The 16564-nt window shown below is 41.2% G+C and overlaps 2 protein-coding genes across 2 annotated transcripts in view; one reads left to right on the forward strand and one right to left on the reverse strand.

The window, feature by feature from the left end:
* Positions 1-236: 236 nt before the first annotated feature.
* Positions 237-10504, forward strand: ap2s1 (adaptor related protein complex 2 subunit sigma 1). The gene is made up of 5 exons (XM_080731544.1): positions 237-390; positions 1688-1837; positions 5023-5136; positions 7130-7189; positions 8646-10504. The coding sequence occupies exons 1-5, from the start codon at positions 388-390 to the stop codon at positions 8745-8747; spliced, it is 429 nt and encodes a 142-aa protein (XP_080587670.1). The 5' UTR covers positions 237-387; the 3' UTR covers positions 8748-10504.
* A 1128-nt stretch (positions 10505-11632) lies between these two features.
* The window catches only part of rab4b (RAB4B, member RAS oncogene family), a 32004-nt gene continuing 27072 nt past the window's right edge, over positions 11633-16564 (reverse strand). Inside the window, exon 8 of the mRNA XM_080731433.1 lies at positions 11633-16121. The gene's annotated coding sequence lies outside the window, so the exon portion shown is untranslated. The remainder of the gene's footprint in view (positions 16122-16564) is intronic.

The following is a 16564-nucleotide window of genomic DNA, read 5'->3' on the forward strand; positions in this document are numbered from 1 at the left end:
CAGTATCCTATTTTTAAAACCTTTAAATCCAGGCTTTAGGTGTTGGCACCTAGGTTGTCTGTGAGAAGAACATAATAATAGCTTTGGTTACTCATGTGACCCAATGCACGACATCAAGAGAGATCGGGCGCAATGCATGCTGGTACTGGTAGTTCTACAACGTAATCGGTTAGTTCTAAGAACACCAATCCAAACTCCATGCTCCGTCCTGCATTGCGTTATGACGTTGGCCACCAGCACTTCCGGATAGCTCGGTGAAAGATAGCGGACAGCGGTCGAAAGAATTAAAACCAATTACTGATGTATTTATTTTGAAAGTATTGCATTCCTGTTGAAGAACGGCTTTTTTTTTTAAAGCGTAAAGGGCTCCACACATAGAAGAAGACAATGGTAACTGTGTTTATGTATCTCAAAACCACTGGTCCAGCATTAGCACATAACCGATAGCAGGCTAAAGGCTAATTCATAGTTTATTTATTTTATTTATATATGTATACTGCACTACTGTCGTACAATAGACGTTATCGCATTTCCTACTGACAAAAAAGAGAGTCTTGTTTATACTTTTCCAAATTAAAATGTGTTATTTTTACCAAATGAATGGGTGTGGTTCAACTCTAAAGCCTAATGTAATTTTTACTCAGTAGTCAGTGAGTAGTACAACGGGGTCACTTGCCGAAAAGATATCTACAAGATCTAATCTACAAAGATCTATCTATCTATCTATCTATCTATCTATAATCATATTTGATGTATTTATTTCAACGGCTGCTACTCGAAACTTGTAATAGTCTAAGCCCATACTTACCTCTCCTTTTCCACTGTAAAAATCTCCCCTTTCTTTTCATTTTATTTTCCCTTTTTCTTCTTTTTGAATGCTTTTTCCCTTTTGTTACTGTGGTGATATCCTATGCAAACGACTGTGTTCTATCCGTCTGTCTTTCCATGTTAGATGAGATACTTAAAGTGGTTCCTGTGTATATAAGCCGAAAAGCTTACTGGGATCTCCTTTTAGTTGACCTTGTACCAGTGATTTGCACTGTCATGAAACTGTGCTCTTTCCTATGCAACCTTCGAATAAAGTATTCAATCAATCAAACCACTAGTCAAACGTGATTAAATAACTAGTTAGTAGTTATCTAGTAATACTTAGTTAATAAACATACTGTAGATTGCAACACACTTCCATGGAATAATGTATATCGGATCTTTAAAAATGACAGATTGGCAGGGTTCCCACGGTCTGAAATGACAAATTAAACATTGGCCAAATATGTATTAGAGTCAGTATGTATTAGAGATGATGTGTATTAGAGAAATTGTTGTGAGCATGTAGATCGGCTATTTTCACAATATAACCATGTTATGCAAAATTCCTCAACTCACAGTGCTCGTCAGCGTGCCCAGTTCAAATATGATTATTTCGGGGGTCACGTCCTGAAAAGGTTGAGAACCACTGGCATACACTTCCTGTCTTTGGGAATTGCGCATAGGAGTAAGCGACTTGTTATTGAGCTGAATTATTTAATTATTGTTATATAGAAATTGGGTTAAATATTCTGGAAGAATTAATTGGTAAAATGGGTGGGAACCCTGGATTGGGTCCTTGACTGTTTGGTTTAGGTTTTTGAAACTCATCCAAGCTTTATGTATGAAACCTTCACTTTCTCCATGTTGTCATCCGCAGATCCGCTTCATCCTGATCCAGAACCGAGCAGGGAAGACACGGCTGGCCAAATGGTACATGCAGTTTGACGATGATGAGAAACAGAAGTTGATTGAAGAAGTACATGCGGTGGTGACCGTCCGTGATGCCAAACACACCAACTTTGTGGAGGTGAGCAGCGGTACTTGTCCAGTTAGGAGGACTGTTGGGCAGTTAAGTCAGTGCGTTGTCAGTTAAGCCTGCTTGCCAGACATAATTTAAAAAGTGATGAGGTCCCGACGTCCCGTCCCGACGTCGTACAGTCCCTCCGTTGGGACTGTGATATCCACGGCTCAACAATAATATGAAAGCAATATTGTGCACAACCAGGGATGGGACGATATGAAACATTCATATCACAATTATTGTGAAAAAAGAAATCACGATTTACTATATTATCGTGATAATCCAAATCCATTATCCTGGGGTGGAACATTTGCCAAAAAATTGCAGATCTACAAGCTTGTAGATCGGCTATTTTTTGGCAAAGACATTTGATAGAGTGGAAAAAAAGACTATCAGTATGTATATTATAAGTACCTTTTACCAATTATAGAGGGTTTAAGTGGTACCGGATAATAGGCAGCTTGGCAAATAAAAGGTGAATTGATCCCAGTGCATGACGGAGGACGATATCACGATAATTGCTCAACCCCACAGGCCAGATGTTTGACACTTTACCTAGCGTGGCACACATGTACAGACAGTCGAGTCACTCCTTGATCTAAGTCAGTGGTTCCCAAACTGGGGGTCAAACTATTTTTCAAACAAAATGTAATGCTGCAACTCCTACAAGTCCAAGTGCTTGTCAGGGTGGGGGGTCCCCAGTTCAAATATGATTATGTTTGGGGGTCGCGGCCTGAAAAGTATGGGAACCCTTGATCTCTAAGTGAAGGTCGGCAACACATTCCACTGTGGCAGGCCTGTGCATAATTTATTATACATTTTCTTTCTTTTAGATATTCTTCAGCCCTTTTCTGCCTTTATTGATAGTATATACAGGTAGTAGATAGACAGGAAATGGGGAGAAAGAGACGGGGAGTGACACGCAGCAAAAGTCTTCGGGATTGAATTGCAGCCCGGACTGCAAGGACGTGTGTTTGGCAAACTGTGAAACATGCATATTATCCTATCATGTGGCCATAATTTTTGTCAAACTACACAAATCACGTTATGATGTTATGATCGGAATGCGTTTTGAATATCAATTTCACCCAGCATTGATTATATGACAGTCCTGTGCACCCTGGAGATGTCCGTTGCTGTAATGAAATCCTCTGCAAGCCAAATGTTGAGATATCTGAATAACCGTTAAAGCTTTAAGCTCCTGTTTAAATGGGTGGCATCCAAGTCCAACCCAATTGTTTTTTATACCTTGCCTTTAAATACTTGAGATTTTATTGTTCGGTTACATCACATCATCATATTGGTTGCTGCATAAGGTATGCTTTTAGATTGTGAGACAATGCTCCACCGCATGTCTACGATGAAAAGAACTGGTGTACACGACCTGGAGACCTGGTGTGACTGTGAAATCTTTCTTTCAGTCTGAGCAAGTTTGATAAATGAGGTATAAATGTGCTTTGTTTGAGGGGGTGTTCTATAAAGCCTTTAACCTCTTTACACAGTACATACTTCTTGACCGGGGTCAACCTGGGGTCTATACTCGATAGTCATTACCCTCCTTTTGTAGCCAGGTCTACAAGCTCACAACAGTGTGATGTGTTGTGAACTTGTAGATCCTTTTTTTTTTACCCAAATATTCACCTACACTACAGTATTGCAGTGGTTCTCAAAGTGGATTCCAGGGACACTCACAGATCCTTTTTTATGGGGGTCCAAATTGACCCTTACAAGTCTGTAACTTTGAGAGTGTACAAATGGAACCAAGTGGACCCTAACTCTATTAACTCATATAGTGCCAATCCCGAGAAGACTCGTGAAATGTAATAGAGTATCCGCAGTGCCAATCCCGAGTATACTCGTGAAAAGTAATATATTACTGTAACGGCGGATACATTACCGAGAAGAATGGCCGGAGGTCCGGAGACGAAATCCGTCGCTGATTTCGCATCATCACGGCTCCACGAGCACAAAATAGTCCCATCCATAACATTGAGGTGGACGGGGGATCTCATCTTTAATGTCCATTATCTCAAAACTACACTTTAGAAGCTAGGATGGAGGCAGATGCTTGCTTATGTTACACAGTTATAAAAGCTCCCGGTCCGCCATTACACAACTCCACGTGGACAAGGATCGGTTCCGGCGCAGGACCCGATGACGTCAGACCGGAAGTGATTGCGCTGTGGACTTCTGGCCTTCAAAATAAGATAACGGGGGTGATGCCAACCTGAGACTGGCATCGTGGACTTTATAATCCGTTAATTTCATGGGCACTAAATGAGTTAATACATTCTCAAAGTTAAGGGGAGACCTTCAAATTTCTCAGTTTGAGAACCACTGATCTGGCTATTATACATGCTCAGAACAGGGTCACTAGGTTTCAAGTGGTTAAGGTTAAGTGCTTTGTTGTGGCTCTTTTGAGCAGTTGAAAACCGCAGTCATCCATATCATTCCATTACCATGCCTGGCTTTATGGAATAACCACTGAATTTCAACCTGGCTTCCCATTTTGGGTACCGGTATGTCAAAATGGCCAGAAATGATAAATGGACAAAAATTGGTCAAGCAATGCTTAGATTTTTGTTTCTCCTCACTGTTTGATGTATTTTTCTCCTTGCTCTCCCTGCCCCTCTCCTTTTCTCTTCCTGAAAACAACAAGAACAGTGGAGCTTGCACAAAAACAAATTTCAGGCCTGGGCCACAGGGTTGTGGTCCAGGCACCTAGGCTGGTAATCCAGCCCTTGCAGCGTCGCAGGTTCGAGTCCCGATCCTGACGTCCTTTGCTGCGTATCACCTCCCCATCTCTCTCCCCGTTTCCAGTCAGCCTACTGTACACCTATCAATAAAGGCAGAAAAAGTCCCAAAAATATCTTAAAAAAACAAAACAAATTTCACCTACTTCTTAACTGTAGTGTAAACCTGTGATGTGTCAATAAATGACTAAATAAGGTTGATTCTGAAATAAAGCGAATAGAATATCTACAATCTCACAAATGCAACATTCCGTACTTGGCTTGTAGATTGCCTATTTTCCCTATTTGTCTGGGAAATAAATAAATTGGTGCTTATTTCCCTAAATGGTCCATTCTTATTTTATTTTTTCAGAGAAGAAAGAAATTACCTGAAGCAGTTATTGTTGTTTTAAGTCAATGCATTATGTTTAAGATGCTTTCATTGTCTGTCTTCTGCAGTTCAGGAACTTCAAGATCATTTACAGGCGTTATGCTGGGTTGTACTTCTGTATCTGTGTGGATGTGACGGACAATAACCTGGCATACCTGGAGGGGATCCACAACTTTGTAGAGGTATACTAATCAAACTGCTATACTTGTTGCTTCACTTTACTGTGATGAAATTTGACTGACCATCAGTACTACATAGAGTACCTAACTTGAACCTAACTCTAATTCTAACCATAAGTCCAAACCCTGAAACAGCCTATTAAAGATTTTAATAATTTCACGAATCAATCATTCTATCCTTGAACATTTGGTTCTCAAAAAGACAACAGTACACACTGTACCTAAACGCACACACGCGCACGCACGCACACACACACACACACACACACACACACACACACACACACACACACACACACAGTTTGAGATATCCTATGTTGTACTCAACAGCCTGATATGAGGAATGCTCTTGAGTAAAGTCTCAATGATTCTCTTAAAATGTCCCCCTCATCTGTTTAATAATTAATTAAATTATACCTTTAACAATTGGTTCATTCCGTTATCACACTGAATCATTCCAATAACTATGGACTTAAAAGAAGACCACACAGCACCGAATACAATTTCATAGCATCTAGAATAATAGCCCAGTGTACTGTGTATCATAATTCACTAGATAATAGGCGCCATCATATTGTGACGCTCGTGTATTTTAGCCATACGTATTTCGCAGATTGTTTGCCTATTATTACACGCCGAGAAAAGGGACTCTAGATGTTTGTGGTTAACCATGTAAGTTTGGTCTTAATAATGACTGGAAAAAATATAAACTTTTGAAATCTAAAAATCATGTTTGAATGTGGTGATGAAATCTTTGGTGATGATTGAAGGCTTCAGATTCAGGGTTTTTCCTGGGGAAGGTCTTTCACAAGTAGATGCATACTCCCTACACCTAGCTCGGAGGGAGTGACCGTGGCGTTTGTGTTTGGGGGTCCCGGGGGGAATACCAGAACAGCTCTCTTTAGTGCACACTGTTCAAGGGACAGGCGGAATGTGGCCATGAAGAGAAACAGTCCATTCCTGACACACTGTTCAAGAGCTCCATGACCTAGAATGCAATGATTGCCTCTGGACAACATCGGTCAAAGCTTATGCATATGCGTACACATTTCATACCATTTCTAATTTATTTATTTTTATCACTTACAGCAGTGGTTCTCAAACTTTGAAATTTCTTTGAGGGTCTCCCCTTAACTTTGACAGTGTACTAATGGAACCAAATGGACCCGCCAGGGTCCATTTGGTTCCATTTGTACACTGTCAAAGTTACAGACTTGTAATGGTCAATTTAGACCCCCATAAAGGAACCTAGAGTGTCCCTAAAATCCACTTTCGAGAACCACTGACTTCGTTTCACTCCATTATTCAGTCTGAAGTTGCTACCACCAAGGGGTCTGGCTAGCGATTCAGGGTCTGGAACTATGCTACCACTGACTTACAGTATGAGGCCAAATTGGTAATTGTTAGCTTTGCTCTCACTCCCAGCCTTTTTATGGTCCGGAAATGTGTTGTAACCGAGAAGAGCTGCCTGGGCGTGCAAGTATTGATCGGTTGAAAGGATAGAATCTAGTCCTGTCCAAACCCTTCTGGGTCATGAAATATTCAAAACACTGAAATTAATTGAAACTCTAGACCAAAGCTTGCACAAAATATGAAGAAAAATAAATAAATAACATACCCGTAGGCTTGTCGGCGTGTGCAATCCTAACCACTTATATCCTATATAGTGCGGTCGCCAGTTACCACGTCCCCCAGGGGTCTATATTCTAGGCCTCGTCCTTTTTTCCCTCTACACCGAATATCTTTGCTGTAATGGACACGTCAGGTCGTGGTGCAGTGTGAGCTCATTCGGTCAGTGGTTCATATTTTCTCTCCAGGCAGTTGAACTGCGCTGTAGCGTAGGTTTCATAGCAGAGCCAATTATCTCTTTGTCAGAATCCATTTCCTTAGCTATAATAATTCCTAGCTGCGACCAGTCGTCCCCTCTAAACAAAGCAGTTCTGTCATCCTCTACCGACTGTCTATTGAATGTATAACTGCGGGTCTTTCTTCGCAGGTGCTAAACGAGTATTTCCACAATGTGTGTGAATTGGACCTCGTGTTCAACTTCTACAAGGTAAGAACGTATAGAGCTTCACTTCACTCAGAGTTGTGAGAATTCCTCAAGTAATACTATGTGTATAGTATACATACAGTATGTGCTGTTAAGACAAAGGGGGTGGTAAAAGAAACTAAGTACATGGTCTCTTATTATTATGAATACGATTTATTTATGGTGGTGCCATAGCAACGATATGTAGCTTATAATTACACCAGTCCTTCCAATTATAATGCTCATCTACATCTTACAAACAGCGGTGTTTTTCCGACCTTGCGAATGAAACTCTGAGCTGTTAACACCTCGCTGCTGTTAGCATTCACGCTTAATTACCGCCGGCGTGTTTGGATGTCCGCCCACGCGCTGAACATTAACGACACACACCGCCCCATGTTTGCAAGTTACCTCGCGAGTGACACCTTCGCATAAAGAAAAACAACACAGAGAAATCACCATTTATGTGGATACACAGTAAAAAAGCATAGGCTTCGTGCAAGCTTTACTCTACTCCCCGTCATCTGAGTTCCACCCACGCTGTGCTTATGAACTCTAGCCAGCCACCACACGTTTGAGTTGACAGATGAAAAGCACCCGACTGATCTTGTACTGCATAGCGCTGTTCTCTGGCAGAAACCTCCATATTCTGCCTTTTTGTGTTTTTCATTAATTGATTCCCTACGTGATCATAATACAGCACCACACAAAAGTATCAGGCCCATGACCGCAAAGCGCGTTTTGAGCTTGTAGCTTGCTACTTTTGAATTTGAATCCTGAAAACTAACAGTTTAGGACATAATGAGGTTTCCACCCCGACAGAGACGAACTGTCTCCATGCTCCTGCATAATATCTGCACACAGCACTGCTGTGTACCTTCATGTTGGTAGTATAGTGAATAAAGTATCTGAATGTTGAATATTATTTAGTTAATGCTGTCTAAAAGACACTAGGTTACCTTTTATTGGAAACACGGTTGTTTGGAATGCACAGATGCCAATTTAATTAGTGCCTGTATATGATTTAAGTACTTAGTCTTTGAATGTCAATTTAACAAAAGTCTGTACGGTCTGACCATAAGTTCCACAGTAAAGCATTTCACATTATCTACTTGTGATGCTGGTGTTTTGTCAGATTTTGGGGGAAAGCGTTTCGTTAATTACCGAGGCGTGACAGTCACCTAAGTACTGATCCTAAAGTTAAGCGATATCACAAGTTACACAGTGATATCGGTGCATTCCCAAGTGTTTCTATGGCCTGATATTTATACTTTGTTGTGTGTTGGCGTCGCTCACCTGAAATGGCAGTGCTCGCAACGTGTCGTTGCGTTATGAGCTTGTAGATTCGGTGCAGGACATGGCATGCAACTAAGACTTACTAAGTATAAAATGGGGCATTTTGGGGGTTCCGGGTCTAAATGAGGCATAATAACATTCCACCAGGTGTGTCCTCTGACCAAGCTGCCTGTCTCTCTCTCAGGTGTACACGGTGGTGGATGAGATGTTCCTGGCTGGAGAGATCAGAGAGACCAGTCAGACCAAGGTCCTGAAGCAGCTCCTCATGCTGCAGTCACTTGAATAGGGTCCAGATGTCCAGCCATTCATACCCTCCCTCGCCCTCGGCTCACCTAACCCCGTCCTCCCCTTTTCACCATCACTCTGGAAAGGACTTCCTCATTCGTCAGTGTGCACGGCTGCCATGGAACAGGCTCCGCCCCCTTACAGAACCAGTGGGGGGCGGGGGGCCGTTCAGGAAAGCGCACCACCACTTCTAGGATGTCCAGCTGTAGAATTGTGTATATATATATATATCATATCGAGTTATGGTGACAAGATATGTTAGTCTATATATGGGGTGTCCATTTGCTGCATTCAGCAACTGTGGTGCACGGCGCTGAACAACGCGCCCAGTATAGAGGTTGCATATTTCGATATATTGAAGGTTTACGGCACTTAACATTTCATTTCTTGATGAGCTGCAGAACAGTAATTACAATCAATGTTTTATTCAGCTTGACTTAATTTCATATAGTCGCCAGTTAGTCTTTGCATTCAATTGCTATGTAGCTTGATGGGATCTTTGACAGATTGATCACCCCCCCGCCCCCCTCATCTTCTTAATCACAACCCTCAGCCTTCATTCAATAGCACTAATGTAACTAAACTAACACCATGGAGTGTGAGATATTGCCTGTGATGATCCATGTGTGTAAAAATCTAAAAGATGTTTTCACACAAGCTAGCTCTCCATTTGAAGGACATTATTTCTGCAACCGTGACGTCTGGAGCACAAAGCTCTCCCTCTAAGACGTCACTCACGGTAGGGAGCCAGTTGGTGTGCAGATCTTTTCAGGTTTCGCTAGGTGTCGTTTTGGCCAGCAGCACTGTTCTTTACTGTAGAATGTGCGTGTGACAGCGTGTCGTATCGTTTCCGATCCGTGAGTGTAGACAAATTTGCCTGGACCAGCTGTGTGACAACCCTGCAAATGATGTTGCTGTTTTGGTCCTGGTTCCAGTATATTTGACCAAAGTAAAGGAATATAGCTCGCCACAGTACAACTAGACCACTGTTAGAATGCTCCCTTGCTAGAGTAAAGCTTAATTATTTACTCCATGTGAATATCAACAGATCATTGATGTGTCATTCTATGCAACTCAACAGGTTAACAACAGTGTTAACACCTAACACTACTCATGCATCCAAATGCCCATGGAGATTTAGGAAATGCAGCTGAAAGGTCAATGGAAATAATATAGTATGTTTTATGTAATGCAGTACTGTGAAGTTTGCTTGGTATGGTGTTTACATACATTATGTGTAATTGTATGAAACTTTTAACACGTTCATTCCATACTCTTATAGAGCCTTTCCAACCCTGCCCACTACATGGTCTGTTTTAGAACGATTCTGTAACTTGGGATCAGTAGTACGTTGATTTTCACCTAACTGCACATTATGAAATTGGCTTTGTACATAAATTAAATGCCCAGAGGAAGCCTCCTGAATTATAACCCGAGTCACTTAAGCCCAGTTTTAATAGAATCAAGGTTTCTGTGATGCCTTCCATAATCTTAATCTTTTAATTACATCCAGTTATGGAGGTTGAGTTATAATGGGTTACATGTTACTATCGTTGAATTTTTGTATGTTATTTTTTTTATCATGATTTGGCATTAGTGTAGATGTACTGAATTGCTTCCCATCCCTGTCCATCTGTGTGAGCTTGTTGAAGATGTATGTTTGTAGGTGTTCCTGTTCAACTGCCCACGTTAATTTTATGCCTTTCAGTGTATATAATGAAAACAAATTAAGTGATATATAAACTGTTGAAAAAGACATTCTTGGCCTCTGTTTTGCTCTTCTATGGTTAAGATTTCTATTCAAAGGGATGTATTTAACCCATTTAGGCCTAGGATTGACTGCTTTAACTATTGAAAAATAGCAGATATACAAGCTCACGCGCTGCGAGCTTGTAGATCTATTTTTGAAAAATCATGATTTTTCTTTGCAAGTCTTTGAATAAATCTATTTAATAGCGAACATTTGTAACTCAAATATTTGCTTCTGGGGGTCCCTGGAACAACATATTTTGAGATGGGAGTCCGTGGCCAAATACCTGCAATGTTGGGGGTCCTTGACAAGAAACGGTTTGAGAACCACTGATTTAGAGGAAGGATTTAGAAGTCGGGTCAAAGATATTCAAAGACTTTCAAAAATAGATCTACAAGCTCGCAGCGCGGCACTCGGTGCCGCGCTGTGAGCTTGTATATCTGCTATTTTTCAATGGAAGTGGTTAAAATCTAACACGACTCAGGCGCGTTCCAGGTATTCGAGTGTTAAAATATGTTGCAGTGCCTGATTTAAAAAATGATTATTCACCTAACTTAAAACCATGTTATTCTAACTACCTCATTCCTAAAGACTGCAGTGCAAAAACGGATGACGAGATGAAAGCTAGGAAGGAAGAACTGAGCCATGGGGTGGGGTGTGGAGCAGGGTCCAGCTGATTCGAGTTTAACATGTTAGCAGCACCATCTAGTGGCAAATGGGAGCCATTGTTTCCTCTCTGTCAAATAATAATGCAGCTGGGTTGATGTAATTGTCACAGCTGGTCTAAGATCAATAAATCGGTCAATATTTATCGATTTCAGCTACATTAACCCACTGCGGCTGTTACTGCATTGACCCTGGAACATACAATTGCACTTGGTGGTTGGAGGTAGAAACAAATCTTATCAGAGTGACTACAGAACAATGACTGTCATTCCTGACTATTCAATAGAGTCTATTTTATGTATAATTGTTCAGAGCACAAGATTTACCAATATGCAGGCAGGTTAATTAACTATCCATGTTACACCCCCTAAACCTAACATTTATAAAACGAAAAGAAACAAGACACATCTGCAAAGATATTAACTTAAAAAACAAGCTTTTTACTCAGAATTCCATAATCATTACAATCAAATGAGCAACATCCACCCTCGATAGACAATAGACAACTTTAATATTATTTACAGCATAGATTACTCAAGATCTACAGTAGTTTTAAAGAGGATTAAATAACATGAGTTACTAAGCAACAACTGAGTTAGATTGTATTCATGATCGGACAGAATTCAGCCAGAATGCAATGGCTGACCGGATGAAGTCGGAACATATTCTCCAGCTGAACATAACATATGGCTATTGGGTGCTTATTATGCACCATACGGTTAACGCATACAGCCTAACTCAAACTCTTATGTCAGCAATTCGCAGCAATTAAAAAATTAAGATGCCTCTCAGTTTCTTGAGTACAACAACTCAGTGAACATTAGAATGTTTCTGATTCAGACTTGTGGTTGCTAGGGTCCTTCAGCTCAGGAAGTAAAAAGTTACCGTAATTGTGTCATGACCTCACGTCAGCAAAGTGATGAAACCTATTCCAATAAACAGCGTGATGACATCACCTGCACGTCCTTCTCTAGAGCAGCGAGGGCAGAAAAACATCCCATCGACAGAACTAACAAAACTCAGTTGTTCTTTAGTAAGAAATGACATGTATCATTAAAATGTTTTATTACAGTTTGCGTTTCAATTAAAATAAAATGTACAGTTCTGTAGTTACAGCATATAAACAACAATTTTCTTCTCTCGAAAGTAAAAGTGCACTTGCAGTCGACCAAATGTCACACGATTAAGCAAACAAAACAAAAACAAAACAAAAAAAACAATGAAACCATGCCTTTCTGACCACTCCGTCTCGTTATCAGTCACATACCACCCTCCTGCTTGTCTGATTCTCCATCTTTCTCCATTATGTGCACCGTCTCAAGCTTAAGCCCTATACAGCACTGGTTCCTAAACACTGGGTCGGGACCCATTTGTGGGTTGCGGACACATTTTTATGGGTCCCTTTATTTTTGGTTTCCTGCAATCTTTAAATTATTATTTCAAAACATGTTCAATAAACATTCATGAATTAAAAACAAAATTCATGAGTTTTTGACTTCTTTTATGAAGAAATAAAATACAAATCAAAGAAATTCCATAAATTAGAAAACAAAATGTTTCAGAAGTAGTGAAAATATCCGATCTACAAGCTCGCGACACTTTGTGAGCTCGCAGATCGGCTATTTTCACTCATTCGGGTCCCAGGCAGACGTCAAATTTCTCTTTTGGGTCTTGAGCTAAAAAGTTTGGGAACCACTGCTAAACAGTATACTGTATTTTGTCGTTCGACGAACAGCGAAAATAGCAAATCTCCAGGCTCACAACGCGTCGCATGACTTGTAGATCTGCCATTTTAGATAATGACAAGCCAGGCTGAAAGTGGTTGAACCTTGCAAGGGAGGTGTTTGTGTAAGTACCAGTGCTGGGGTTGTTGGGTGAGAGTGCACGTCAAAGGAAGAAGACAGGAAAGGAGGACATGGCAGGAAGTCTAGAGCAGAATTGGAACACACCGTGACTGAAGCAGCACCTGCCACCTATGGCTTTAAGACCAAAACATAATTTATATTCCATCATCACACGACAGCCTCGCTTTACCCACAAGAGCTGATCTTCAAGCCAACAGCTCACGCCGTGAAAATCAGCGATTGCCGGTTAAAGGACAACTTAATTTTTTTTTTGCGACAAGGTTTAATATTTTAGGTAGTGATTCGAGAAAAGATGAGTGTTCAAATGTTTTCATTTACTGCTTTCTATCGTTTTAGTCATTTTAGCGAATTAGATTTCAGTAGAAGTTTGCGTAGAAGTGTCTAAATAGGTCTTTTTAGACACAATATTATGAATATGAATAAAATATAAACCCTTGTTGTAAAAAAAACAAAGTTGTCCTTTAAGCGACCCCTCTCACACTCCAGCGTATAAATTAGGCTTAAAGAGGACTAGGGGATGGAGACATATTTTAGCTCAGTGGTCAAACTTTTTTTAAATTTCAAGGACGCCCAGTTTGATATGCGTTAGGCCATGGAATCCCTATTTGATGCACATTTCCATCTCCGACAACCCCGATCTACACCGTAAAAAATCCCCAGCGTTTAATTTGACTCTGGGAATGTACAAATGCACACTCTCGGGAGTTACAAACCCGTACGGGTCGGTCTGCGGACCTCGCGTTGAGAGCCAGTGTGTGATACATGGGAGGAGGAAAGCGTGTTACTGTTGAATGCCCCCCACCCCCCCTTTCCCTTTCCCCTCAACAACCTCAACCACACAGAGCCCAACGGTTCCGGTTCTGTGCGGCCAGGCAGCTTCATTGAGGTCGAGAAACCAAAATGTCAAATAAAATAAAAAAAACTGGAGTGTAACTGAACCCTCCTCTGTGACCAAAAAAACCTGGGGCGAGCGGTTATGAATGTTTGCCATGATTCACCAGCGAGGCGACTGAAGCAAAACTAAACTGTGGTTTCCTGTGACCGTTCTCGTTAAGGGCACGCAGAGCGGGAAAATGAGGAAGGGAGGTATAGAGTATAGCAGTGGTTCTCAACCTGTGAGTCGGGAGTCTCGGGACCCCCCAGGGGGGTCCTCAAATTATTTTGGAGGGTCCCCAGATGATTAACTTAATGTGCAACATTATTTTCTCTCTCAACAGTTAACAAACCAACATAAAGTTTAAGTAGAGGGTATATGCACATTTCTAAAGTGACAATTTAAGGACTTTTAAATACCTCGAAAATTTCAAATTAAACAAATTGTGAGATATTAAAGGCAGAAATTGTGAAAATAGACAATCTACATGCTCACAACGCCTCGCTGTGAACATGTAGATCTACTATTTTGTAGATCTACTTAGTGCTCGTCAGGGTGGGGGGTCCCCAGTTAAAATATGATTATTTTGGGGGTCACAGCCTGAAAAGGTTGAGAACCACTGGTATAGAGCATTGGTTCTCAAAGTGGGACCCTCCCCCCCCTCCCCAGGGGTGCGTTGTGAGCTTGCAGATTTTGCCGTTATCGCAAAATTGTGAAAAATGGTAACAATTCCCAGGCACAAAATATATCAATATATATACCTCACCAAGTACATATCAATTTAGGGATCCCTGACAGAGAACCAGTGCTATAGAGGAGGAAGGGCACAGCCGGGACAGAGAGAGAGAGAGAGAGAGAGAGAGAGAGAGAGAGAGAGAGAGGCAGAGAAAGTGGTTGGCTTTTACAAAGACAGATAACCCTCCGTTAACCTTCCACTGTGATTGTGCCAGACCCACAAGAACATTAACATGGGCCAGAGCAAGCAAGGAAATCAGATAAATGCGAAGCACTGCCCTTGTGGCCTTTGGAGTAAAACAAAAGAGTAAAGCCTGAGTTATACTATAGTTGCGCAGATCTACACAGTTCATCAACGTGTCAACTGTGAGCTTGTAGATCTGCTATTTTCGGTGCGCTAACAAGTGTAAATCAGGTGTAACGTTTCTTGCGTCTTTGTGCTTTGAACATGACCCGCAGACTTGTAGCAGTGTGTGTGTGTGTGTGTGTGTGTGTGTGTGTGTGTGTGTGTGTGTGTGGTGTGTGTTGGAGTGTTGGTTGGACCAGTTCCGTTTTGACAGCAACAGCTCAGACATGGTAACTGGGAATAGAATACATCCATGATGTCAAATATATTACCAAGGCCCATATTCTAACATGATAATAGTGCTTTTCAACAGTATATCAAACACTGAGTCAATTTCAATAAAGGCCCAGGGTCAATATTTAGGCTTGTGTGTGATTGAACAGACCTGATCTACACTGCAACACCCATTTACAGTATATAAGGCCTGAAGAAATCATTGGACAACAACTGTGTATGTTTTTTTAGCACATCTACAACAGAATCAAACCAAAGTCCTCAACAGATTAGCACAAGAAAGGAACAAATAATCTGCTGAGATGGTTCGACGGAAGATGCATTTGGTCTTCATCCGGTTATCACATTATTAATGAAAAGCCCAATTAAAAGGAGTACCGCCGTTCAGTGCAAATAAGGGTCCAGAATTATATCAGTCAATAATAATTAAAATGCATAATACCCTCAATTAATTTTAATTGCCTAAGCGCCGGCCATTCCAATAAACAAACCCTACCAGGCTATAGTCTCACACGATCAATAGATGCAATCAAAGAAGAAAAGAAAAAGAAAACAAACAAACAAAAAAGAATCCCATCTATGAGCATGATGTGTGTTATTAAAAACCAGGAGTAGAAGAAACAATACAATGGACAGTAGGGCAGCCCATACATACATACAGTAAAGCCCTCAACACTTCCAGGGTCTGGTGGTGAGGAGTGATGGAGTCTTCTACCGCGTCTCCGAGGGGCTTTCAGAGGCAGAGCGGACCTCCCTCTCTCCGCCGCAGGCAGGAGATATTGACACTGACCGGAGGTCAGGGGTGAGGGCTTTGAGCGACCGCTGGTCCAGGTGATCTGAGGGGTGTGTGTGTGTGTGAGGCTGAAGAGAAGCAGGTTCCTACACACCAAACAGACCACCTGGAGCTGACATGTGGGAGGAGAGAGAGAGAGAGAGCGCAGATGAGCAGTGGTGTAAAGTAACCAAGTACATTTACTAGAACGGGTACACGTTATAGTGTATTATTATTTTATGCTTTAACTATTGAAAAACAGCAGATATACAAGCTCACAGCGAAGCTTGTAGATCTGCTATTTTTTGATTTTTTTTTGAAAATTAGAATCTTGACCCGATTCTATAAGTGTCTTTTGAATCCTTCTAAGGTTTTTTGAAAAACCTATGTTTCTATGTCAGCAGTCTGGCCAGCCATCGTCAAAGAAAAGGTCCTTTTCACTTCAACTGGAGCTCAGTTAGTCTGTTCTTGAGAGACTACTATGTCAGTGGTTCTCAAATGTTTTCATGTCAAGGACGTGCTGTGAGCTTGTATATCTGCTATTTTTCAATAGTTAAAGCATTCAATAATTCTAGT

Source organism: Nannobrachium achirus (genome assembly GCF_963921795.1).
Source record: "Nannobrachium achirus genome assembly, chromosome: 8".
Classification (NCBI taxonomy): Eukaryota; Metazoa; Chordata; class Actinopteri; order Myctophiformes; family Myctophidae; genus Nannobrachium; species Nannobrachium achirus.

Bases quoted from the DNA above. Each gene is read 5' to 3' on its own strand.
- ap2s1 (XM_080731544.1), top strand. The intron at 5,137-7,129 runs GTATACTAATCA...CTTTCTTCGCAG, and splicing joins GGATCCACAACTTTGTAGAG to GTGCTAAACGAGTATTTCCA. The intron at 7,190-8,645 runs GTAAGAACGTAT...TCTCTCTCTCAG, and splicing joins TCGTGTTCAACTTCTACAAG to GTGTACACGGTGGTGGATGA.